This window comes from Tauraco erythrolophus, chromosome 3 (assembly GCF_009769465.1).
Source record: "Tauraco erythrolophus isolate bTauEry1 chromosome 3, bTauEry1.pri, whole genome shotgun sequence".
NCBI lineage: Eukaryota > Metazoa > Chordata > Aves > Musophagiformes > Musophagidae > Tauraco > Tauraco erythrolophus.
In genome coordinates this window covers 101,267,491-101,291,887 of record NC_141467.1, presented here as the reverse complement: position 1 = coordinate 101,291,887, position 24,397 = coordinate 101,267,491, and the positions used below count along the sequence as shown (strand labels likewise).

Here is a 24,397-nt window from a genome sequence, read left to right as displayed (position 1 = left end):
CTAAGTGCTTCTTAAGTTACTTTTTATTTTTGTTTTAAAAAATGTTTTATTTAACACGCCAACGTGTTTCTTTTCCTTTTAGTAACGATGCGTCAGTTTGATCATCCTCACATTGTGAAGCTCATTGGAGTTATTACGGAAAACCCAGTTTGGATAATCATGGAGCTCTGTACGCTTGGAGAGGTAAGAAAAATCTCCGTGCAGCTTTGCTGTTCTCTCTTTTAGCTCATGGGTACCTTTACAAAAGGCTGAAAAAATCACTTCTCAGTACTAATGTGAGGGCACTCTTCTCACACGTGGTCTCATACTCGTTTACAGAATTGTAGTGGAGGATTTCTCTGCCCATGACAGGGGGGTTGGAACTAGATGATCTTTGAGGTCCCTTCCAACCCAAACCATTCTATGATTCTATTCTATGGATTATGCACTCAGAAACAGGAGTGGCAGAATTCAACCTAACTCCTGCTGAGGGAAGTGCATCAGCTCATGCCAGAGGGATTTAGTCATAGTTTGCAGAGAACTTCAGTTGCTCTTCCCGAGTGAGAGCGTGACCTGCGTCAAGATGATGATAATGCAATATCATTTAAACAGCAGTTGCAGACATTCCTTCTGAAAGTTAAATGATATGGTCCATCTTTATTCTTCCTGAGTAAGACAGCATTTTCCCTTGGAACACTGAATTTCTAAGGATTTTTTTCTGTACAGCTTCTGCAGCAGAGACCCTAGATAAGATGACTTTCCTTTTTATTATGTCTTTTGGATGGATGGTTTAAACAAAACTAGGTCTCAGTTTTTATAATCAGATTGTTTTCTTGGAGCTGTGTGTTTCTGAAAACATGAGCTGAAGTGATAGTTCATACTGCATTGTAAGATAGCCAGTGTCATTATCAAACTGCAGGATGTTGTCCAAGAGAAAAAAAAGGCAAAAAAACTTGTAGTGGAGAAGTCATTTTCTGTCAAAAGTCACTTTTCAAAACCTTGTTTTAATTTGTAAGGAGACTCTAGTGCCACCTTCCATGAGGTCCTAACTGCCTTTTACTAGGAATACAGCTTATAAAAATCCTGCATTGATATTGGCTCCTCTGAGCTAAATCCAGTTGTTTTAGCAAATGTAGATTAAAATTAATGCTTCCAAAACCGTACTGATCTAATAAATGTTCAGATTGGCCATGTCCTGTTTTGTTCTGAAATTATTTAGGCCAAAAACGTGCAGAGTTCTCAAGGGAATAATGCATGAAAAGTCCAGGGGTGCTTTACTCTGGAAGAGCAGCAGCATCTGCTCTCATTCTTCAAAAGGAGCCTGAAAGCAATGCACAAAGTTTTTGTTTTGTTTGCTAACAGTTTTCATGTAGAAAAAACTGCTCAGATTAAACCCAGAGTCAGATTTCTCATGGCAAGTGATTTTCTTCTCTTGTCCAGTCTGAAGGGGAAGATACCCATTGATTCTTATGCCCCATCTTATGCCCCAACTTTAAAATTTGAGATACGTCTTGTTCCAATTTATTAATTTTTTTGTCCTAACTGCTTTCCTTTTTTTTTTTTTGTTCTTCATGCACAAAGTTGAGATCGTTTTTGCAAGTAAGAAAATACAGCTTGGATCTGGCTTCTCTGATACTCTATGCTTACCAGCTTAGCACAGCACTTGCCTACTTAGAGAGCAAAAGATTTGTACATAGGTAAGATTTTATACATATATATGTGTATGTATGTATTTTTATATGTAACCATTTGAAATGCTAGAGAGTATGAGGTGTCCTAGATTATTAGATTTTTGACTGGCAGTGTTCTGGCTTTTAGATACACTACCTCTAGTGAAGAGAAACTCTTACATCACATCGTTGGATTCTTGCAAGCTTTCCTTTTGTGTTTCTTTTCCTTGACTACGATGATTGTGTAGCAGCAATACTTTGAAACTCCTAAAATCCACTGACCTGTTTCATGTCAGCCTCTATAGCAGTATGTCACTTTTTCCAGAGGCTGTCACCAAAATCACACCCTTTTCAAGAGTGACACCTGCTGGCCGCCTCCTAGATTGACCCGGAGATGGTGCTGGATTTTTAATTTTAAAGCTGAGTTGTTGCTTTGTAGTTACAATATGTTTTAAAGCTGCGGGTCAACTCTAATCTTCCAAACATAGAAGAGCAAAACAAGGGGCAACCAGCTTCTTAAGTAACAGAGAAAACAAAATATTTATAAAATATAAGTATTTGCTTAACCAAAAGAGAATCTAAATTTTCTTTTAGGTGTGTTTTGAATTTTATTCCTTTGAATTTGAACTTGAGCTTTCTAAGGAGAGTAAAGTGGCTTTAGCCTACTACTGTATGCAATTAAAAGTTCACAGCACTCCAATTATCATGTACCATTTCATTTTGGATTTGAGTGGTTTATTTGTGTTTAAATATTTTGGTTCAAATTGTATATACATGTTGTATATACTGTATATAGAAACACTTATATATTTTTATATATATAAGTATTAGGTATGTATATAGAAACATTGTAAATAACAGACCCTTGCAATTGTTATGGATACTTGGATTTCAGCCAGGTTAACTGCAGCAGAAGTTGTTCCATATATGACTTTCTCATACTGTGCTGAAATGGGAGGAAATGGCACCGCTCGGTTTGCTGTGCTTATTGTTGCTCAAAGCAAAATCTGCCCATGCTTAGTCAAGCCTGCTGAAATCCAGAATCTATGGACACATAAGGTGTGTTGTCTCTCCTGGGAAACTGCAGGAGAAAAATGCCCCATAATATTATCATGCCATAATCCCTGTGGCGTCACTAAAAACTGAGCTCCTTGTTAGGAAGCCTCTTACAGGACTGAGATCTTAAAGCAATTCCTTACCTTCACAAGGTCAGGAGGCAACTTTTCTTCTTTCCATCAATTCTAATTGCCAAAAATTGTTAGCCTGTGATATTTCGGTAGATGAAGAATAAAACTTTTTCCTCTGATGTTGACATTGATGGTTATACTCTTCCAGTACCTCAAGGGGGCCTACAAGAAAGATGGGGAGAGGCTGTTCAGGAGGGCCAGTTGTGATAGGACAAGGGGTAATGGTTTTAAAATAGAGGGAGGTAGATTCAGGTTGGATATTAGGAAAAAATTTTTTACCATGAGAGTTGTAGAACACTGGAACAGGTTGCCCAGAGAGGTGGTGGATGCTCCATCCCTGGAGACGTTCAAGGCCCGGTTGGATGAGGCCCTGAGCAACCTGATCTAGTTGGAGATATCCCTGTTCCTTGCAGGGGGGTTGGACTAGATGACCTTTGAAGGTCCCTTCCAGCCCTAACGATTCTATGATTCTATGATTCTATACTTCCAGAGAGTTACTGCTCATAAGGATCAGATATACTTAGCTTCTCAGAATCACTGGACAAACATGTAGTCCTCTTTTTCTGTACGTGCACACCCAAACCGTGACTAGAAAGATAATTCAGTCCTCTCAAAGGCATTTGATACTTCTGGGGTTTGACAATTTTTTCCAAATGGTATTTCACCACTCGAAGTTTTTCTGATTACTAGAAATGTCTCCTCTGTTTGGCAGGGACATTGCTGCTAGAAACGTGCTGGTGTCTGCCACTGACTGTGTCAAATTAGGGGACTTTGGTTTATCCCGATACATGGAAGACAGTACTTACTATAAAGGTGAGTTGACACTGGATCCTCCTTGCAGGCCAGTTAGGACATGATTGCTTCTCACACATACTGAGTTTGTTCTCAGAAGAAATTAACCAGAATTTCTCGGTCTAGCTGTTGTATTTGTATAAAAAAGCAAGCTATTCAGAGAAGCTGTGGATGCCCCATCCCTGGAGGTGTTCAAGGCCACGTTGGTTGAGGCTTTGGGCAACCTGGTGTAGTGGAGGGTGTCCCTGCCCATGGCAGGGGGGTCGGAACTAGATGATCTTTGAGGTCCCTTCCAACCCAAACCATTCTATGATTCTATGATTCTATGATTCTATGATTCTATTCAACAATTTAATAGATAGAAATCAATTCCTATTCCTGTATAGGTAAAATTCCACTTTTTAGGACAAGCTCATACTGCTTTCTTCACGATTTTTAGAAGATTATCCACATTTGAGGCCTCTTTGAGATAATATTCATATTCATGGCATAATACAGGTGTTCTGCAATGATTTCAAGGTTACCTACGTATAAATTCTGAGTTTGTGCTGTCATTGTATGCTACATAGTTCGGATGCTGCTGGACTAGGGAGATTGAGGTCAAAGAAGTCTTTGAAGCCTACATTTTCACCCATTTTGGATGGAATACTGATCTTCCGTGGCTCCAGCAGCTGTGAGATGTCCTGCAGTGCCTGATAGATTGGAGATACAGCAGGAGAGTAGGGATTGCGTGTAGGGTACTAAACAGCAGCATTTTAAATCTGGTGTATATTATGAAACCATGTATTCAGAAATCTGATCTTCAGTGCCTCTCTAGTTTCAGTCTTACATTTTCAAATAACCTTCATCTGTCCCCTTACACTCCGTCATGTTTCCTTGTTCCGTTTGTCTCGAATCGCTGCAAGCTATGTATCGTCGTTTTAATTGCCGAGAGGAGAGGAGGAATACTTTTGACTTAATCATTTCTTGTTGTGCTTTTGGTGTTAGTTGTTGGAGGCTTTATTGGGAGGTTTGGGGGATTATTTGGGGGTTTGTTGGTTCTTTTTTCTGTTTTATGTAAGGCCAAACCAACCTCCCCTTTTTTAATGAATCATTTAAAAACACCTACTTCCTTGCTGAGGTTTTGTGACTGTTTCAGAGTCGGTGCGAGCACGTTCTTAACTGGAAGCAACAGTCGCATCTCGAAATAAGAATTAACTTGAAGGAGCTCAGTCAGTCTGAATATTTAGGCAAAGTGCTGCTCTTCTCTCTAGATAAAAGACTGCCAGCAGAACTGATCAGACCATGCAGAAACCTCTTGTACAAAATCTAAGCGCTTCGCTGAAGATCGGTTTTGCCTGTGAATTATTTCACTGAGAACAAAATCTATGAGCTCAGTAGTAAGAATAAAAGCCTTCCTTCTCTTACCTTCCCTGTAGCTTCCAAAGGAAAATTACCTATCAAATGGATGGCTCCAGAGTCAATCAACTTCCGACGCTTTACCTCAGCTAGCGATGTGTGGATGTTTGGTAAGTGCATACCAAATGGTGGGATTTCTGAAGTGTTGTGTTGGCAGAGTTCAGTGTTTTTAACATTTTCACTATTGTAAATGAATAATTTCCGGATATTTGGCACTGTTGTTCCTGTACTTTCTGAAAAATCTCGTTTCTTCCAGTGCATTTTCCATCCTGTATTTTCCTTTCCTTTTCCCACTCAATAAGCCTAACTTTCGTGTGCCTTTTCACCTGTAGTAAGAAGCTGACAGAAATGAAGGTACAAGGAAATCAGGGCATAGTCATAACGGAGATGATTTTTTTTTTTACTGTTATTTTTCCCTCTGATTTCTTTTTGTTAAATCATTGTTATTTAGCCACTGGAATAGGCTGCCCAGGGAGGTGGTTGAGTCCCCATCCCTGGATGTGTTTAAGAATAGGGTGGATGATCTACTTGAGGATATGGTTTAATGGGGATTAGGGATGGTTGGACTCGATGATCTCTAAGGTCTTTTCCAACCTAGAAATCTATGAATTTACTGTTTCTATTTTATATTTTCACTTTTTCTTTTGTGGTGATATGCCTACTTTCTTGCTTAATGCATAGCTCAGCCTACATGATGTCCTGTTTCCAGATCTTTAATGCTAAATTCCTACTTAATTTGTCTTTCATAGCTCCTGCTAGCTTACAAAATATGACCAGAAACTGAGTAAAAATAAGGGGAAATGGAAATATCCTGAAGCCTTGGTCTTTTTTCCTAAATATGCAGACTTGTATATGTATCTATTCACCTGTGCTCAAACTGGTCCAAACTACTGTAGGTCTGGACAAACAGGACAAAGATAGTGTAAGAGAACAAAACTGATGAGGCTTGAAATAATAGCAGGGCAGACAAGTTAGGGCTCACCTTCTCGACAAAATAAAATTTGAATGGTTTTAAGTGAAGAGTATGTGAATTTTAGCAGATTTATAACAGTTTGAAGAAAACTCTAGTACAGTCTGAGTTAGAAAAATGAAGTCTATGGAACATTCTGGCCAATCCCAAACTGACAGACCGTTTTTCCCTTTGTGCTTTTAACGTAGTTTCAACAGAAACTGTTTTATTACATAGTTTCAGCACAAAAGATTTGGATCAATGCCAGCGTTAAAACACTCTCAAAGTGAAAACACGCTCTACGTGTCGAAACAAGCCAGTGGGAACTCGTCAAAGGGAAAAGCAAACACAGCTCATTCTGCCTCATAAAAGAGGAGGTTTGAATATGAGCAACCATTCTGATTTACAACAGGTAAAAGGTAGCTACATGTGAAGCTGCCATGAGCCAGCTGTGGGTCATGCTTCCTCATAAATAGTTCAGATGAATTCTGTGTGTATAATCCTACTGCACATCACTCCTCCCTGCTGCCAGCCGGTAAGTCAAAACTGATTCCCTGGCTATACGTTTCAGAAGAAATTGTGTTTGGCTGTACAAAACTGGGCTTCGCTTCTTTTTTAAGAGGTTTTGTTGTTTGCTGACACTGGGGAAAACTGTTTGTGTGCCTTTCTCAGGTGTGTGTATGTGGGAGATCCTAATGCATGGGGTAAAGCCCTTCCAGGGAGTGAAGAACAATGATGTGATTGGGCGAATTGAGAACGGTGAGCGGCTCCCAATGCCTCCAAACTGCCCTCCTACCCTCTACAGCCTTATGACCAAGTGCTGGGCGTACGACCCTAGCAGACGACCCAGGTTTACTGAACTTAAAGCACAACTCAGGTAGGGTTATACTTCTGAAAGGTTCATTCCTTGTTCAGAAATATTTCTTTACGCTGTATCTTCTCTTACGGTATTTCTTTCCGTGGAAAATGCAAGACAGAGGTTTTCAGTTATCTTCAGAAGGCCAGGTTGCCGGTAGTCTTTTGGAAATCCAAACTTTATCTGTTGGAGAGAATTAGACTAGACAATAAATTCACGTAACTGGAAATATGAATCACCTTTCTCTCTCAAGAAGAACTTCATATTTTACTAGAAATTTGTTTTATAATTTTAACTATTTACGCTACAGTCCTTGGGGAGGGGAGTAGAAAGAATTTAGAGTGATGACTTAGTCAAACATGCATTGTACAGTTTTAAGGTAGAAATATGTCCTTTCTTAAGTGAACCATCAGGTGAGTGCTGTTGAAAGTTATTTCCTTAACATATGCAGCACACTGGCTGCCCCGTGGCAGCTGTGTCTCTGCAATTGCGGAGTCTGCAATAAATGCAGCGTCATTAACTAGAAATTCCTTTGCCCTTTGTAAACCAGGATATAGACTACCTTATGTTTATCTTGGAATAAATGTGAGCACACACTTTAGACACCAGACTAAATTCACACCCTAGTTTATTCTGCAATGATTTGTTCCAGTGTCTGTATCTCCATTTCACCAGGCACAAAATGGGAGTGCTGTTTAAACTGTGAAACATCACTGAGAGATTGTGTAGACAAATTTTATATTTATGACCACCTTTAGGATTTAATGAGTGCTCAGTATCTATTTTACCTACGTCAATATAAGCCTCAAACAGTATGTAGGTATTGTACACTGCAAATTCACTCTTGGAATTGTTGTCATTCATTGCCAAATTCTTCAGTTTTATGTCTTGTTTCAAAGTTGTGCTTTGTGGCATATTTTATTTTCGTAATATGATTTTATGCTGTCACTGGGTGTTCATGGTAGAAGAGAATTCACAGGTGGTTAAAAAAAGAGACAATTTTAATATGATGCTGTTTCAGAGTTGCTGTATGGATAACTTAGCTACCTCTAAGTTTCATCCCATTTCTTAAAATGTGTGGTTCTGCCATCTGTTACTCTGGGAGCTCCTGTGTAGACGAGTAATTTACTAGGTAGAGGAAGACGTAGCCCTTCTCACCAAGAACTTATGCTATTGACTGGGTGGAGTTAACTGCAAAGGAAGGAATGGTAAAGCTTGGTAGGGATTGCAAGGAAAAGATATGACACGGTTGTGTGATTTGAGTAATAGGAGGAAATTGGCAATTCACTTGCTTTTTTTTTTTTGGCTCTGGAAGAATAGAATTCTTATTAATTTGCAGTCAGATTGTACTGATAATTTACAGCTGGCTGGCACAGAGAAGAGTGAAGCCCTAAAAAAATGTGACTGGGGAGATGGCTGTGGCATGTAAACCCAGGCAGAGAGAGTATCTCACTAGCAAGGGAAGAGGATGAGTAAATTCAGAATAAAAGTAATTGTGTTGGAGAGTGAAATGAATGTAGGCTGTACTCAGAGAGAGAGCGAAGGCAGCAGCCCTTGTAACAGCATGAGTCTGGAGGGGGAAGAGGTGAGGAGAAGTGAAAGATGTGGAAAGATATCACCAGTTCAACAGGACAGATGAGTTCCCAAGAGCCTGGCCCTCCTCGGAAGCGCAGAGCCAAAGAGCGAGAGCCAACGGTCACAACTCGCAGCAGCGCAAGTTCTTGTTAGTCACAAAAGCATCTGGGTAAGCACTGAAACAGGGCACGCAGAGAGATTCTGGAATTTTCCATGCTGGGAAGTTTTCAGACCTTGACTGGAAAAGGATCTGAGCAACTTGACCTTGCTGTGCATGGAGCCCAGCTTTGCCAGGAGACTGGATTCAAAACCTCCAGGAGCCTCTTCCAACCTAAACGATTCTCTGGTTCTGAATGAGACATGCGCCAAGGGGGGTGGTTTTTTGTTCCTCTGGTCATGCCAGATGATTTGAAGCATTGTTTAGAGGACAAGCTCTCTCCTGAGGCCACAGCAACCCTGGTTTTACTCTCTTCTCACCAAAGCAGAGAGTTTTCTACCACTCCAAACTGGTGACCTTTATCTCCTGGAAGTTAGGCACCACGGTTGTCCTTACGGTGTATTTGCGCTGCTCACAGTTGGAGTCAGCGTCTCGTTGGAGAGGCTGCCAATTCTCTTAGGATGAGGCAATCTCAGGCAGCTAGGAAAGATTGTGTTTCAAAACTCAGATTCCCATGAACTTGCAAAAACAAGCCATTTCCCTGGTGGCCTTTTCTGTGTGGTGTTGCCGCTGCTCGTTCTGGATCCTGTCCAGGGTAGTCTTTTCAAGCTGAGAGCAGACTAGTTGTTTGCTCGAAGCCAATGATACAGCACCGCAACGTTTCTCTCTGTTTTAATGAGAAAAAGTCCATGGCTTTGGGAAAAAACTTCTTTTCTGCATCTGAAATAGCACTGATGGGAGCATAAGCATTTCGTGTGTTCTCTGTTATTTGATGCTTTTCCCATTTCAGAGTAACATCTGCTTTCCACAAACTTGATTTGCAGCAGATTGTGCACTGCAAAGATGCTGATTTCTGTAGAATTTATTTAGTGTTATTAAGGTACTAATAAGGCCTGGTATTTTATAGCATTTGGTCTGTCTGAAGTGGGTAGGGGTGAGTTGATCTTCGTGGCAAACGTAGAAACAAATGGGTGGATTGTGGATTTCGAAGTGTAATTCCTCCTCACATCCTAGGTCCCTTTTTCGATTTGCAGGGAGGAAAGGTGATAAAAGTGAGATTAAGTCAGGAAGGTGAGGTGCTACCCTGCTGCTCTACTCTGACTGACTGGGCCAGACTTAGAATCTGGGATATTTTAATCAGGAAGCGTGTGTTCCCTTGCTGGTTTTGTGTAGAAGAGATTTTTCGTCTTGCTAAATAATATAAAAGGCCCTTTGCAAAGTGTTCAGTGTACCCAAGTCATGCAATGTGACTTCTAGTGTGTTTCTCTTCAGAATGACTCCCAGCCCCTTACTATACTGTAATTGTACACTCGCTATTACCATACACTTTCATACACATGTGTATTATCAAATTTAATTTATTCTTTGCCGTGTTCAATATGCTGCAAGTGTGCATTGCTAAGGTAGCACCAGTATACACCCAGGTTTTCTTACAAGGTCCCAGGCTTGTGCTTGTGGGTCGTGGTGCCCTGAATGTCCCTTTGGTTGGTAATTCTGTTAAAACTGGGGTTTTTTGCGTTGGAGGTTAAGTTGGATTCTAATTTTGAGGTTTTGGATTAATGTAGTTGCACATTTTTCACTGCATCATTGAATTAATTTCATCTAAAGTACCTGTTGATAACTTTCTCTCTACCAAAAATAGCAAAACAAAGAGCAGAGGTATCACTGCCGTGGTACGAGTGCCAGTCCCAACTTCTGTTGGTCACTGATGAAGAAGCACAGGTTTTAACACAGTGGATGACCCCACTAACATCCCAACGCTGCAGGTCACATATTAAATACAGCTCTAAAAAGAGTTTTTAAAAAAAAAAGAAAAAATACTTATTCATGCTTTTAACATCTGTTTTTATGACAACAGTGAGATAATTAACTGATGAGAACTTGAGTAGAGCCTTTTTGTGACTGTATTTGATGTAGGTCTTGAAACGTTGCTTCTAAGTAAAAGAAACAAAACTGATGAAAGTGAGGGCAGTTTGAGTCCTCTCCTTTTGTGGCATCCTGCCAAAAAAATATTTTGACACATACTTCAAATACATGATGGAGGATGCAGAATGCTTCATTTGCCTTTTGCTCTTTGACAGCGACCATTAGGAATAATCTATAATCCACAGGAAAGTCTATTTAAATTAGAGCAGGATGTGAAAATATGTTCTTCTGCGTCCAGCTTTGCATTTCTGCTGGGCAGAGACCTCAGAGGGGAAAAAAAAATGCTGCTTGTTCGGGGTCAGCGTTTACTGTAGGTTCCCTCACCACCATAGCAGCAAACACTGGCATTGCTGTGCCTTTTGAAATGTAAGGATACATTTTAGTTCTTCGGATATTCCTACACTGAAGCTCCCAGTAAATGTTTCGTTTTCAACATCACAGGCCAATTTCAGTAAAAAGATTATTTGTAAATGAAGTAAGTTGATCAATTATGCAGCCTTGCAGTAGTTGAGATTCTTCGTCAGGCTTCACCTAGCCAAGATGATGGGTTGAGATTTGCTAGAGAAATCAAATGAATAGAAGTACTTCTCTGCTTGCTCCTCTTTGCTGCTAAAAATATGTGCAGTTTGGGAAAATATGCCTAGATTTGACTTTCCTGACCTTCTGCAAATTATAATAAACTGTTCAGAGTTCTTAAGCAGCTGCACTGAGAAACAGTCAAAAATATCTCTTGGCACGCTTTGACTTCGTCTATGGATTAGTTTTCCCTTTGTAAAAACAAAGATGTTTCTGTGAGTCATTTACATCCTGTGTGGTTTTTTTGAATAATGCTTCTCTGAGGCATTTCTATTTTATATTCTCGTCAGTAGTACTCAAGGGCATCCGAGTACCAGTTCTGCGGCAGCTGAGCAGCCTTTGCCCAGGCTGCTTTACTGGGTTGCTGGGGAAAGGACCTCCTGATGACACAGGCAAAGAAATAGCAAGATGGGATGAAACGGAGTTGTAAGGCAAGAAGCTGAGGCTATGTGATGAAAAACAAGTTGTTTCAGTAGAAATTTGTCATTTCCAGTAATATGATTGAAGTTGGTTGTATTATATTAAATATCGTGACATAACAGATACAATGGCTTTGGTAGCCCAGCGGATGGGCATTGGTGTTTCATTCCTTTTTATGGAAAAAACAGGACCGTGCTGTGACCAATTATGTTCATGGCCCCAAATTGTCAATAAGCCATCTCTAAATTTAGGCAACGGCTTTTAGCCGCCTCCTGTTCCAGTCCTTTTGCTGAGATTAGAGCAACGCTGTATCAACAGCTTCCTTAGAACAGCTTTGGTTTTGCCGGGGTGGGATTTTTTGTGTTGTTGCGGTTTTTAGATCTTGAGATATTTCTTGGAAGATCATAATGCTGGTTCGTGGCTATGGATGTGTGTTGGCCGATTTCTCCTGCTGCATACAAATATCTGAATTATGACCAAACTTCAAAGCAGTGGGTTTTTTGCTAGTTCTTCATGGGTTCAAGTAAGAAATACTGCTGTTTTCCTTGTTCTGAAGGAAGAGAATGGTGAAATCAAAAGATTTTCTCTTTTTACTTCCCTCCATTGGGCTGTGGCTGAGTTTCCGTGGTAGTTTTATCAGGATGGCTTTTGCAAATAGCTCGACTGATTTTGTTTTTGTTCCACATTCTTGTGTTACTCCAGCAATGATGGATTGAAATTGCAGCAATACTTATAAACTCGGTTTAGCTGCAGTGGGACGAGATGGCTTCTCTGCTTTTTAGAAGTGGCACAGATTTTTATTTTTTGGCTGAGTAAGGAATAGCAAAGTTCACATCTCCAACCAAGCAGGAATTTATTCTTGAAATAAGCAGTAAAGTTCCAAGATTAGAATAGATTGCTGTAGTTGATCTCATCCCCTGCATGAGTAATTCTGGGTGGTTATTTAGCAGGCTGAACAGGAGATTATAAACGCAGAACCTAGCTTTGTTCTGGGAGCTCTGGAGTGATAAAGAAGCTGGAATAGCTCCTTTACAGGATTATTTTTGCTCTGGGGATAGCGATACGTAAATCGTCAGCCCTAGTCACATCTCCAGACTATCCATGCAGCGTGCAGCTCCAGCGAATTTGCAGCTCACTATTTCAAAGCTTCATTCCGAGTATTTTTCAAATGGCAAATATCCAACATTAATAATCCACATAGCAGAACTGGGAGGAGGCAGCTGCGGGGGCAGCAGTATCACGTTGAACTTCAAACAGTCTTTTTAATAGTCAGAACAGTGGTAAGTAGCAAACTGCTTTTACTACTGTCTCGTTCTTCGGTGAAAGTGTAGCCTTTTGACCTGAGTGTTCGGAAGCCGAGTGAATACTGTCAGATATTTCTGTTTTGCTGAATTAGTTTGCTGAATGTGTTCCTGGTTAGACTAAAACGTAAGAGCTGAAGCCATAGTATTTAAAATGTTTTTGATTACTTTGTTTAAAACAAAAACCAAAAAAACAGGGATTTGAAGCTCTGTCGAGTTTCAGTAAAGAACATTTTCAGTTTAGAACCTTTGCAGTGGTTCAGCAGAATGTTTTCTTGTGAAAAATAAGTTTTCATGCAAGTAAGTGCTCAATTAATTGTCTTTGACGATTTCTCTGTGTAATTGCACATCAAAAGAACTGTTAACATGCAAAAAAACATTTTGTGCCGGATCAACAGCTTTCTAAACACTCGGTGCTGCTTGTGTTGTTAAAATTATGCTGGTAATCCTGTGGAGTTTCTTCCTGGTACTGGTTTTCAGAAACCTGACCAATATAAGTAAAAGAAGTTTGTGTTTCAGTGCTCAATCACTTTGTCAAATGGTGTTTGTTAGTCTGAACAATGCGAGAGCTCTGGGGAGAGGTTTTTTAGACCCTGAACTGGAGTTTTACTTAAATATGATGCGTTTTTCTTAGTACAATACTGGAGGAAGAGAAGCTGCAGCAAGAAGAACGAATGAGAATGGAATCCAGGCGACAAGTCACAGTATCCTGGGACTCAGGAGGATCAGATGAAGCTCCTCCCAAGGTACCTAAGACTGCAAATGATATGTGTTTAAAAAAACAAACAAAAAAACGCCTTTTTATTCCATTTATTTCTTCAAAGCCTCCTTTGACAGGTTTTTTCAAACAATGGCATTCTGGCCAGTTTTGTCATCATCTGCTAGTACTTTCCTGAAACGACCCAGCTCTACTCGAACTGTTATTAGAACTGATCCAGGCTGTAATGTCACACTAACGATTTTCTGTTTCTTGTTATTTAACTTGAAAAAGACTACCATAGTTGCCACAAAATTGTTACCTGGCCTTTGCTTTTTTCTGTTTTCTCACAGCACTCCTAAGAAACGTTAGCTGGTGAGTTCTCAGACCACCATGAAGTTTATAGCGAAAGGATAGAAATCAACTAATTGCATTTTCCTAATTCTGGACAGAAAATTAAGGGGTTATTTCCAAGGACCTTATATATTTTAGTTTACACTTAATTTTACTTCATTGCATGTCTGTCCTGTTTGGATTGCTGATAACATAACACATTGCTGATGTGTTCTGCAGCTGTGGTAGTCTAACCCCACCAGTTGCTGAGCGCTCTCTTCTTTCACTAACTTGTCTGCTTCTCATTGGAATTATTTTGCACTTCGTGGGATCAGCCCTGTGTTTCAAGAATTTCATTTCGTGCGGTTACCACTGAAATGTGGAATATTATCTGCGTTCTGATCAGTTTGTGATGAATTCTTTTAGCTCCCTGCTTGAGCTCTGGTGCTGCTAATGGTTTCAGTAGTATTCATGTGACACCTTCTGCCGCACATATCCCCCAACAGTCGCAGGAAAGCAACTTATTTTGATTTTGTTTTATTTCCAGATTGTTGCCTGATAGATTTCCCAGCTTGGTTCTGCAGTTTGATAGCTTTATGGCAACCAAGAAATATGGGCACTGGAATTGTTGCTTTCATTTCAAGCTAGAAACAGCAAACAATCCATCAACCTGTTCAGTCATCTGAGATTAACTAGCAGGATTTGGTGTATATATCAACAGACAGTGTTCCAAGTTAAAGAAGCGGATAAACTGCATAAATTGGAACAATATGCTACTTAATTATTAGAACCTTGTTTTAAGAATTTGTTTAGTCTTGAAGCTTTGGGGCTAATCCAGATAGAATAAATACTTTTTACTGATGTCATGTATGAGCTACACCGTATTAGAAATTGCCATCATTTGAGCTTTAGGTGTGATGTGTGAACTGAAACACTTGACAAAAGATGTGGTAAGATTGGCATTAATTATAGCACAGCATATCTATTTTGAGGGGGTGTCCACATATCCTCGCTGTATATGTGATGCAGTTGTTGGTTAGGGTTTTTATACATTATTTTTGTGTAAAATATGGGTGCGTGTACTAATGACGTTTGAACGAGTTGAATTTCGTAGATACGAGATTTTAAGTATCTCTGAAGTTATTATTTAATTTTCTAATGGTGAAAACTGATTTTTTTCATCCAGCAATTCATTATGAAAGTTTCAGATCTTTATAGGTCTTAAACTCCATTTTATTTATAGCCCTGAACTCCTACATATTCTCAAACAATTCACGGATATCGCAGTTTGTACTGTGAAATTACTTGTATCTCACAGTGATTTCACTTAGAAACCTAAGACAGAAGATACCCTAGTACAGAGTGATAATGACATTTTTCTTAAAGTGATGATAAAATTCTGCAATCTCAAAGTAAAGTGGTCGTTGCCTTTAACTGCCAGAAGGACTGAAAGAGCCCATTTGCAGAATGATGAGGTTTGGAGATTTTTTTTTCCACTCTTGAGTTGATTATTCTCCTCCCGAATCACCCAGCAGCACTGTTCCTCATAAGAAAAAAAAAAAAAAGTATATATATACCTTTGGAGGTTAATATCAAACAAAATAACAGAACACTTCTGCTTAGAACATAAAAACATGTTGTTCTGAGCAACATTTTCCAACATCACTTGTTTCAGTAGTGTGAAATTCATATACCTATTATGCCAAAAGGATAATCTGTTCCACGTGTGCAGAAAACCAGGCTCCTTTTCTTGCAGTTTATTGTAATACTGCTGTCCAAATTTCAGGTGACTTTTCTCAAGCATTCCTGTGATTATACATCTTGTTTGTTTAGGTGGAAATTATTGTTGTTTCTTCTGAAGGGGTAAAGTAAGATAGTCAGATAAAGACGCTTGGTAGCCTGTTCTTTCGTTGTCCTTTCTAATAGGAGCTAGTTCTGTCTTGTGTTTTCGTGGCTGGAAATGGGTTGCAAAATAAAGCATGGATAATGAAGCGACCGTGGAGTTCAGAACATGATCAAAAGCAGCTTCCACATTGAGGCAATTAGTTACACAGAAGTTAATTATCAGAACTAACTTTAGTCCTCAGAATAACACATGGAAATATTCATGCTAAACAAACTAGTTTGATGTGTGTTCTGACTGAAGCAAAAGAATTTAGTTTCGGGAACAGTCACAAAAGCAACAAATTAATAGCAAAACTTTATCTACTGCAGATTATGAACTTAAAAACAATCCTTTATTTGCACCTGGAGGCTTGATTTAAGAATTACATTCTTAGCTCATGTCATCTCTAGAGTTAAACAGCACAGAGCAAGTCATTTAGTGTAAGCAATTACATGTGCACAAAGGATTCACAGAGCAAGCACTGTTTTTTGACATACCTAGCAAACAGTTCAGCTGCTTCCATTTCTAAGGAGTGGTGGAGGAAAACTAAATTTTAGTTTTTCAGAAAAACGTTAGTCATTTTGCAATATTTATTTCAGGGTGGTTTTATTTTTAAGCTTGCTTTTGTGATGCATCACCTGTAAATGTTTGTCTCACTGAAAAGTAATTTTCTGGTTTTAGTCTTCTGTTTCTAAAGACTATAAACATTCCTTTACATTTGCAGCCCAGTAGGCCTGGTTACCCCAGTCCGAGATCCAGTGAAGGGTTTTATCCAAGTCCGCAGCATATGGTGCAGCCGAATCATTACCAGGTATTACATCCAACACTGTCCATGCATTTTTTCAAACGTGGGGTTTGTAACTCGGTTGCAGCTGGTGGGAATGATTCACTGAGGTGGTTTAGTTTCATTGAGTTCTGTTAAATGGTTTTTGGTTTACGTCAGAACAAACCCCAGACTGAGGCTGGTAGGTTTACTCCACGTGGTAAATATTTTCATATCTGATACGGTGCTTAAATTCCTAAAACTGCGATGAAACACATCAGGCATTTTTGTGTTTATTGAAGGAACGTGGGGTTCACGTTAACTTTATGCTAAGCCATAAAATTACTTGCCTTATAAAATGGCACGAACTGATAGACTTTCCTGGGGCTTATTGATACTCTGCTCCCTGATGTTTCTCTGGAATGTTTCTATTTTCTGTTGGCGTTAGATCTACTACACCGTATACTCGCAGGTTTTGCTTTTCACCCTAACGCTGCTGAAGAAATTTAAATCAAAAGTTTGTCATGAAAGTACTTTAGGCATTCTTGGGTGTGTTCAAAGCTACAGCCATATACAGGAGTCTCAGTCGAGGGTTGTCTTTTTTTTTCCATGGAGAGAGGGACATTTTCGTTGTTTTAATGAGTACTTGAGACTCATTAAAACTATTCTGTTTTTTCTGCGGAGAAGTTCTCAGGCGGCGCAGCTAAGCACACTAATTACGTGCTGTCACTCAAGAATTAAGCTTGTAACATACACTGGGGGTACATTTTTGTGTGGCTCCACAGGGCCGTGTGTGCTGGCTCCTGTGGAGTATGAGGTCTGCATGTGTAGCTCTTGCAAATGCATCAATAGATTTATTTTTGTTCGTCAGAGGACATTGATTTCTTGGCTGCGGAGGTGAAAACACACTTTCTGATGCTTCTGTTTTGATAACAATCCTAAAATAATTACAGTTATCCTCTAAAGTTACATATTTCTGTATATTTAGATACAGTTGTCCTCAAATAGTTATTGTTATGTTAATGGTAGGCGTCCTCAAAGACTTCAAAAAGAGGATTTGTGTCGTATTTTGGCTTGGCTTCCTTCTTCTGGTGTTGCTTCCCCTCCTCCTCCTCCATCTCAGTGGCTACTTGAATTGGGAGTTTCTGCACTCGTGTATTTGCTGCCTTGGGGATGGGGAGCTATTAATTATGGGGAAGCATAGGTCTTATTAATATAACTCTTTTTTTTTTTAACCCTAAAGGTGTCTGGCTACCCTGGTTCTCATGGAATACCAGCCATGGCAGGCAGCATTTATCCTGGACAGGCCTCTCTCTTGGATCAAGCAGATTCCTGGAACCATCGGCCTCAGGAAATATCAGTGTGGCAACCAAACATGGAGGTACTGTGAACTGTCCCATCTCTTGTTGCACTCTGTACAGGAATTTTTGATTATTTAGGTACATGTGGAGATTACTGTAGGAAAATTAAATGTTTCTCTGGTGTTTTTTACATTGCCTCACTGCAGTGGGATGGGAGTCACAACTGAATTCTGTTCTTTTTGAAGCAAATCCTCCTGTGTGAGGTTGGGCTTGAAGTGAACTCTTAACACAAATTTTTGATGAAGCTATTACTCCCTATCGTCTTAACGAAGTGAGTGGTAGCAAATATTTTGCATTTGTTGAAAGAAGGCTTTAGTGAAACTTATTGCCGTTAGTAGAAATGGGAACATTCATGCAGAAATACATAATATCATAACTGTTTAAAAATACCTCTCGTGGGAGATATCCAGCATAGCTAAAGTATGAGAGGCATCTCCGTAATTTACCCGGAACAGAAAATGGATCATAGAATCATGGAATGGTTTGGGTTGGAAGGGACCTCAAAGATCATCGAGTTCCAACCCTCCTGCCATGGGCAGGGAAACCCTCCACTACACCAGGTTGCCCAAAGCCTCATCCAACCTGGCCTTGAACACTTCCAGGGATGGGGCAGCCACAACTTCTCTGGGCAACCTGTTCCAGTGCCTCACCACCCTCAGAGCAAAAAATTTCTTCCTTATATCTAATCTAAATCTGCCCTCTTTCAATTTAAAGCCATTGCCCCTTGTCCTATCCCTACACACCCTTGTCAAAAGTCCTTTTCCAGCTTTCCTGTAGGCCCCCTTCAGGTACTGGAAGGCTGCTATAAGATCACCCCGGAGCCTTCTCTTCTCCAGGCTGAACAGCCCCAACTCTCTCTTTTGAAACGGCCTGCAAAACTGTTCTTGAGTTATATTCCTGTTAAGTGCTTTTCAGCCTGTCACGACTGCACAGAGCTGCTGCGAGGAGCATCAAATTAATTCCCTCTTTAACCTTCCGTCTTTTTTTTTTTCTGTTCTCCTCCAGTACTTTATACTTTTGTCATTCTGGTCTATCCTCCCGCAGAGATTCACTTTGTGCAGTTTCTGTCTTAAATCCTTTTCCTCTCTAACCAGTGCTCTGTTCTCTCTGCCTTTGATAAACATTTAAGTGATAACTGAGGCTCACCCCTTAACTGCAGGTGAGCAGACAGGTGTCTGAGTCTGCAGTCTGACTGCCCTACTCTCCATGGATTTTCCATTGCAACTTGCTGTCATCCTGTCGTTGCTCACACTGGATATGGCTGAGGGTTGTAGTCTCAAGTAGCTCAACATCCCTGTGGTTTATTGACTGTGGAAACAGCTTAGTCTAACTATGTTGTCCTTGAATAAAGTGTTGGTGGAAGCATGTGAATGCTTTGCAAGTGTTGGTAATAATCAATTGCAGCCAAAGTTTTCACAAAAGCTTGGCAAGTCGGTTACTTACAAACAGTCTTAATGAAGTTTGTTACCAAAGTCCCTTTGGCTTCATTAAAAATACTAATTTGTACACTGTTTGCTAATGATTTCCAGACAGTATTGGGATATGGTATATTCAGTATCATAAGCTTAAGATATGCATAAAAACTTGCTCAAAAATAATTTAAAATGTTTTTGTGACATGGTTTTTGCAAGTGTCGGCTAAAACTGAAAAGCATATTTGTTTTGGGTAAAAATGTATCTTGCATCTTTTAACAATTGCATAGTTACATTATTGCTCAAGACCAAGAAAACAAAATTGATAAATCTGGTTTTGTTGTCCAACGTAAATGATGTGCAATATATGATGTTACAATGTTGCTGAAAAACAAAACAGAATTTTTCAAATTTTTTTGGTTCCAGTGATTAGGAACAAGACAGATAAAATGTTTGTAGTTGGAAAGTGTTTCTTCTGATGGTCTGCTTCAGTTTATAAAGAGTTGAAGGAACTCTACTTGACTGCTGTTATGCATTTGGACTTCTAAAAATCTATTCTTTTATAATCTGTCAGTTCTTGTAACTGTTTATACAAATTTTAAGTTGTTGTGAGACTGAATAAACCTACTCTGTTTTGCAGGATTCAGGCACTTTGGACATAAGGGGAATGGGGCAGATTCTACCCACGCATCTCATGGAGGAGAGATTGATACGACAACAACAAGAGATGGAAGAAGACCAGCGTTGGCTTGAAAAAGAGGAACGATTCCTGGTAATACTTTGTTTCATAGTGTTTCTTAATTTATTTTGGTTTTTCTTTTTTTATTGCAGCTTGATAAAACTAGTCGCTTTGTGAAATGAGAGCATTTACTGAACATAGGAGTTACTACTAAAATGTAGGTTTGGAAACAGTTTTTAAATTAAGTATTCAGCTAGTAAGTGAATCCTGTATTACAAATAACCTTCAACAGCTGGGTTTTTTAGTCAGTCTCACTTTATCCAGCTGAGTATTTGTGTGGGAAGTTGTGGGTATAATTCTGTGCCAATCTGGAGATTGGTTTGAAGCCTGTTTGGTTGTAAGGAGATAGATCTGTTCATACTTTACTCCTCAAAAAGGGATAACCCTCAAGCATCTAACAATCCTGACTGTAGTAAGAGTTGTAAGCAGTCTTGCACTGAAGGAATAATGAGACACGTTAATGAGAAGAAGTAATTTAAGAGAGCTCTGTGAGGATGGGAAAAAGTTCTAAACATCACCTGGATGAGGAAGAAGAAATGCATTGGTGATGAGATCTTCTGTTGCTGTTTCTCTGCTGTTCTATGTGTTCTCATTGTTAGTGCCACTAGTGTATGGTTTTCAGTTTAAATCTGGCTTCTCAGTTGTCAAAATTCAAGTTCTGTGTTAGAATTCTCCTACTGGAGGCTGATGACTACAGACGCAGCAGAAGATGGTAGTGCCACATCACTCTGTATTGGGCTCATGCTGGGGAGCCTACAGGTGCGTGAGCCTCACTGGGCAGGTGGATCATTTACAGTGATGTGGTACAGGTCATGACAAACATCGGTCGTGTGTTTGTTCTGAAGTGTATTTCAAGGAATGTTTCGCTTTGGAAGCATTTTGTTTCATGTCGTTACAAGACATGCCTCTCTAAATGCAGGTGCCATGGGTTTGTTACGAGAGGTAAGTTTGAATAAATGTGATCTCTGTTTAAAGCAGATGATGATGATGGTCTGTGGTTTCTGTAAGAGTTCTCAGCACTGTCTACAGCTGGTGTCCAGGAAGATCTTAGTTGTTGTCGTGGCTCAGCCCCGCCGGCGGCTCAGCCACCGCTCAGCTGTTCACGGCTGCCCTCGGTGAGGGGGAGAGGAGAGAAATGGAACAGAAGGGCTGAGGGTGAGACAGGAACAGAGGGAGCACCCACTGACCGTGGCCCCGAGTGGAACAGACTGGGCTCGGGGACAAATCAATTCAATTTATTGACAGTTACTTGGGAGGACAACAAGAAACAAAACCAGATCTTGAAAACAACACCTCCCCCCTCCCGCCTTTCCCTTCATCCCGCCTCTCCCTCCTCCCCAGCAGTGCAGAGGGACAGCGAATGGGGCTGCAGGTCAGTTCATCCATGTTGTTACTGCTGCTCCTTTTCAAAGGAGGAGGACTCCTGACACTCTTTCCCTGCTCCAGTGGATCCCCCCCTCACTGGACAGTCCACAGACTTCTCCACCGTGAGCCCTTCCTGCAGGACGCGATCCTGACCCATCGGATCACTCCAGCGCGGGCTGTTGCCGCAGTCACGGATCGGAGGGAGCTGCTGCCCACTCCGCCGTGGGTCTTTCCACAGACTTCAGATGCGTTTCTGCTCAGTCGTGCATCCCTTTCCCCACGCCCCCCCTCAGGCTCAGCCATCCCCGCTCCAGCGCGGGCTCTCCCCGGGCTGCGGTGGGTCTGTGCCCCACAGCCTGCCATGGCTGCGGGGGCTGCAGCCCCTCCCCGCGGGCTGAGGGCGATCCCCGCTCCGGCACCTCCTCCCGCCCCACCGCACTGACCGCCGTGCTCTCCGGATCCCTCGGCCCAGCGGCACCAGCACAGGGCGCTCCCGTGCCATTTCCAGCCGGCGCCGCCGGCCGGGGGTGGGGAGGGGCAGCCCCCGCTCCCCCCTCTCCTCCCCGCAGGGCCGGAGCACCATTGGGCTCCTTTGTCCCGACTGAAATCGGGCACTGGCAGAGGCGCTGATGGCTGACCCGGGCTGAGGGGATGGGGGTCCGACCTGGGCAGAGACCGGTCCGAGCGGTTTTGGAGCCCAGGAAGGTACAGGGGGTGAATCCTCTCTCCTACCACCAGAACCCCTTACACAAACCCAGCACAGTTGTGCGGATGAATTATTTTTATTTTAGACACCAAAGTTGCTGGTTGTGGTTCTCATGGAACTTAAAACAGTCTTTTAGGGATCTTGAAGTCAGGACGTTGAGATCCTTCGAAGTAAGAATTTATGCTTCATTCTACAGGAAGCCAGTGGGTGGGAATGGAGAGCTCATCTTGTACATAGACAGTGTTACCAAGACATTTAATCCTTGACAATGGAATTGTCTTAGTCTCTCAGGGGTCAGTTACGTATAGCATTCAGAATCGTTCTGAACAGCCGATGGCTGTGAAGACAACCAAGGTAGGATAAATCTCTACTAGCTCTTGAGAGCTACCGGTAGATGCCCCCACGTCCAGTACAAGTTCTGGCCAAGGTCCAGATAGTGCCGGAGTTAAGATGTTACTTCTGATTAAAGGATGTTGACGCTTGCTTTTGGCTGGTTTCCTTGTAAGTGCACGTGGGAATTCACAGTTTGCCATTGGATGACCGTAAAGAAACCACTGTCCCCAGCTTGCTTTCTCCAGTTTATTACAAGCTGAAGAGAAGGAGGGGAAAGGAAAATTTCTTCCCTAATTTAGGCATTAGCTTTTCCAGTCTTGAGTGGCACCAGTTGCTTGTGACTTTCACAAGGAGGTCAGATTGATCCATTGTCGGTTAAAACTTTCAAGATGGTCAAGAACTTTTTGAGGAATCAATGTACTTACTGAGACATTGTGATTTCAAGTGGCAGGAGATTGTGTGGGAACTTTCTGCAGAAAACTTTCTGACCTTTTTGAATTTTCTGACTTTTTCTGCAGAAGAGATTATAATTATTGGTGGAGTTTGTTACTCTTGTTTTGATTCAACCTCTGGACCATTAGGATGTTTACCGTCCTCCAAATTGCTGCTTGAGGAGGGACTTGCTGATTTTTCTTTTGATCTGTTATGCAGTCTTAGCATACGTTTGGAAAAAAAATTACTGTGTTTTCATTATGTGTTAGTTTTTATCGCAGCCACCCACTCAAAGGAGAACTAGCACTGATGAACTCGTTAGCAGCCTTACAGCTGTGCAGCTTTGCCAGAGCTGGATTTGGTTGATGTAAACCCTTAGAGAGTTAAAAAGACAAAAACCAGAGGAAGTCTTGAGTGGAAGTAAGCATGAACTTAAAGGGCCAAAATGAGGAACTGGAATCCATAACAGACTTCAGTTCTTTTTCTTTCCATACTAACGTTTTGACTACACAGACTTTGGGGGTTATATTTTAGCCGCAGGGTATATTTTAACCCATAGCAGGATGGATGTCAGAGGAATCTTCAGTTTATAGATTAGTCTGTTGTGGTAAAGGAGTGTCATTTTCTAGGTTTAGCCCTGAAGAAGTCAAAATGGTAGAAAAGTCACTGTGGGGAGTCACACTTGGAGTTCTTACAGATCTCCTGAAAGATCCACAATTCATACATGAGAGTCCAAACACAGGTCCAGTGTAGAAATAATCCATATATTACACACACACACACATTTTGCTTCGTATCCTCTAGTGAGTGACTAGTGACATTTCTTCTTTTGGGAGAAGGTGCTTCCCGAATTTCACTCCAGGTGATTTAGGAGGGAGAAGCAACTTACTTTTTTCAAATCTGATGTCGTGTCTCTCACTTGCTTTGAGACCCGTTTCTGCACTAACCTTTAGATGTTGATAAAATTGCTTTGCTGAAGCGTTGCTGTCCCTTGCCTGCTACAGGCAGGTTTCAGAAGAATATTTTTCCTTTTGAGCACAGAGAACAATAGAGAGAGTAGAGTCAGATTTTATTTTTTAACTTGTGTAACTATACAGTGTAGTGTTCTCAGTCAAAACTGCCTACTTTCGAAATCTGCTCTGTTTACACAGTCTTCAGGCTCCTACAGTGTATCTCGATTCTACTGCTGAGAATTGGACTCACAGGGGAGTAACTGCAAATCGTTTGATGTAAGACACTGCAACGAGAAGCAAAATCCTCAGTGAGGTTTCTGTTAGTACAATTTTTGTTTCCCCAGAGTGACACCAGTTTGCTCAGGACTCGAAATTTATTGCTGCTTCTACAGGGAAAAAAATACGACTCAAAGCATGTTAGTACAAGTACAAACAGCACCGATGCTGTATCTGCTAGAAGAGACACCCCAGGTGAAGAATGCAATTGCAGTGGCACTGAGAGGGAAATTTGCCGGTCTTCGGAGAGGTTGTTATCTGTGTTAGCAGTTTGCCTGAAACTGGTCCGTTGAGAATATGTGCCTAGTCAATACTTGAAAGGAGATAGAAATTTTGTTTGCAAGCTGCAGCCTTAA

The 24,397-nt window shown here is 41.0% G+C and overlaps 1 protein-coding gene across 28 annotated transcripts in view; it reads left to right on the top strand.

Annotated features, from left to right (window-relative positions):
* The window catches only part of PTK2 (protein tyrosine kinase 2), a 167,003-nt gene that overhangs the window by 124,560 nt on the left and 18,046 nt on the right, over positions 1 to 24,397 (top strand). For 27 of the 28 annotated variants that reach the window (XM_086608868.1, XM_086608867.1, XM_086608897.1 and 24 more), the window contains 9 exons: positions 83 to 183; positions 1,561 to 1,676; positions 3,549 to 3,649; positions 5,047 to 5,136; positions 6,648 to 6,852; positions 13,421 to 13,532; positions 16,426 to 16,512; positions 17,708 to 17,845; positions 19,878 to 20,009. In XM_086608868.1, coding sequence (XP_086464994.1) covers positions 83 to 183; positions 1,561 to 1,676; positions 3,549 to 3,649; positions 5,047 to 5,136; positions 6,648 to 6,852; positions 13,421 to 13,532; positions 16,426 to 16,512; positions 17,708 to 17,845; positions 19,878 to 20,009 — 1,082 coding nt within the window. Of the gene's footprint in view, positions 1 to 82; positions 184 to 1,560; positions 1,677 to 3,548; positions 3,654 to 4,778; positions 4,802 to 5,046; positions 5,137 to 6,647; positions 6,853 to 13,420; positions 13,533 to 16,425; positions 16,513 to 17,707; positions 17,846 to 19,877; positions 20,010 to 24,397 lie in introns of all 28 variants that reach the window. The other variant, XM_086608875.1, reaches the window with a different exon arrangement.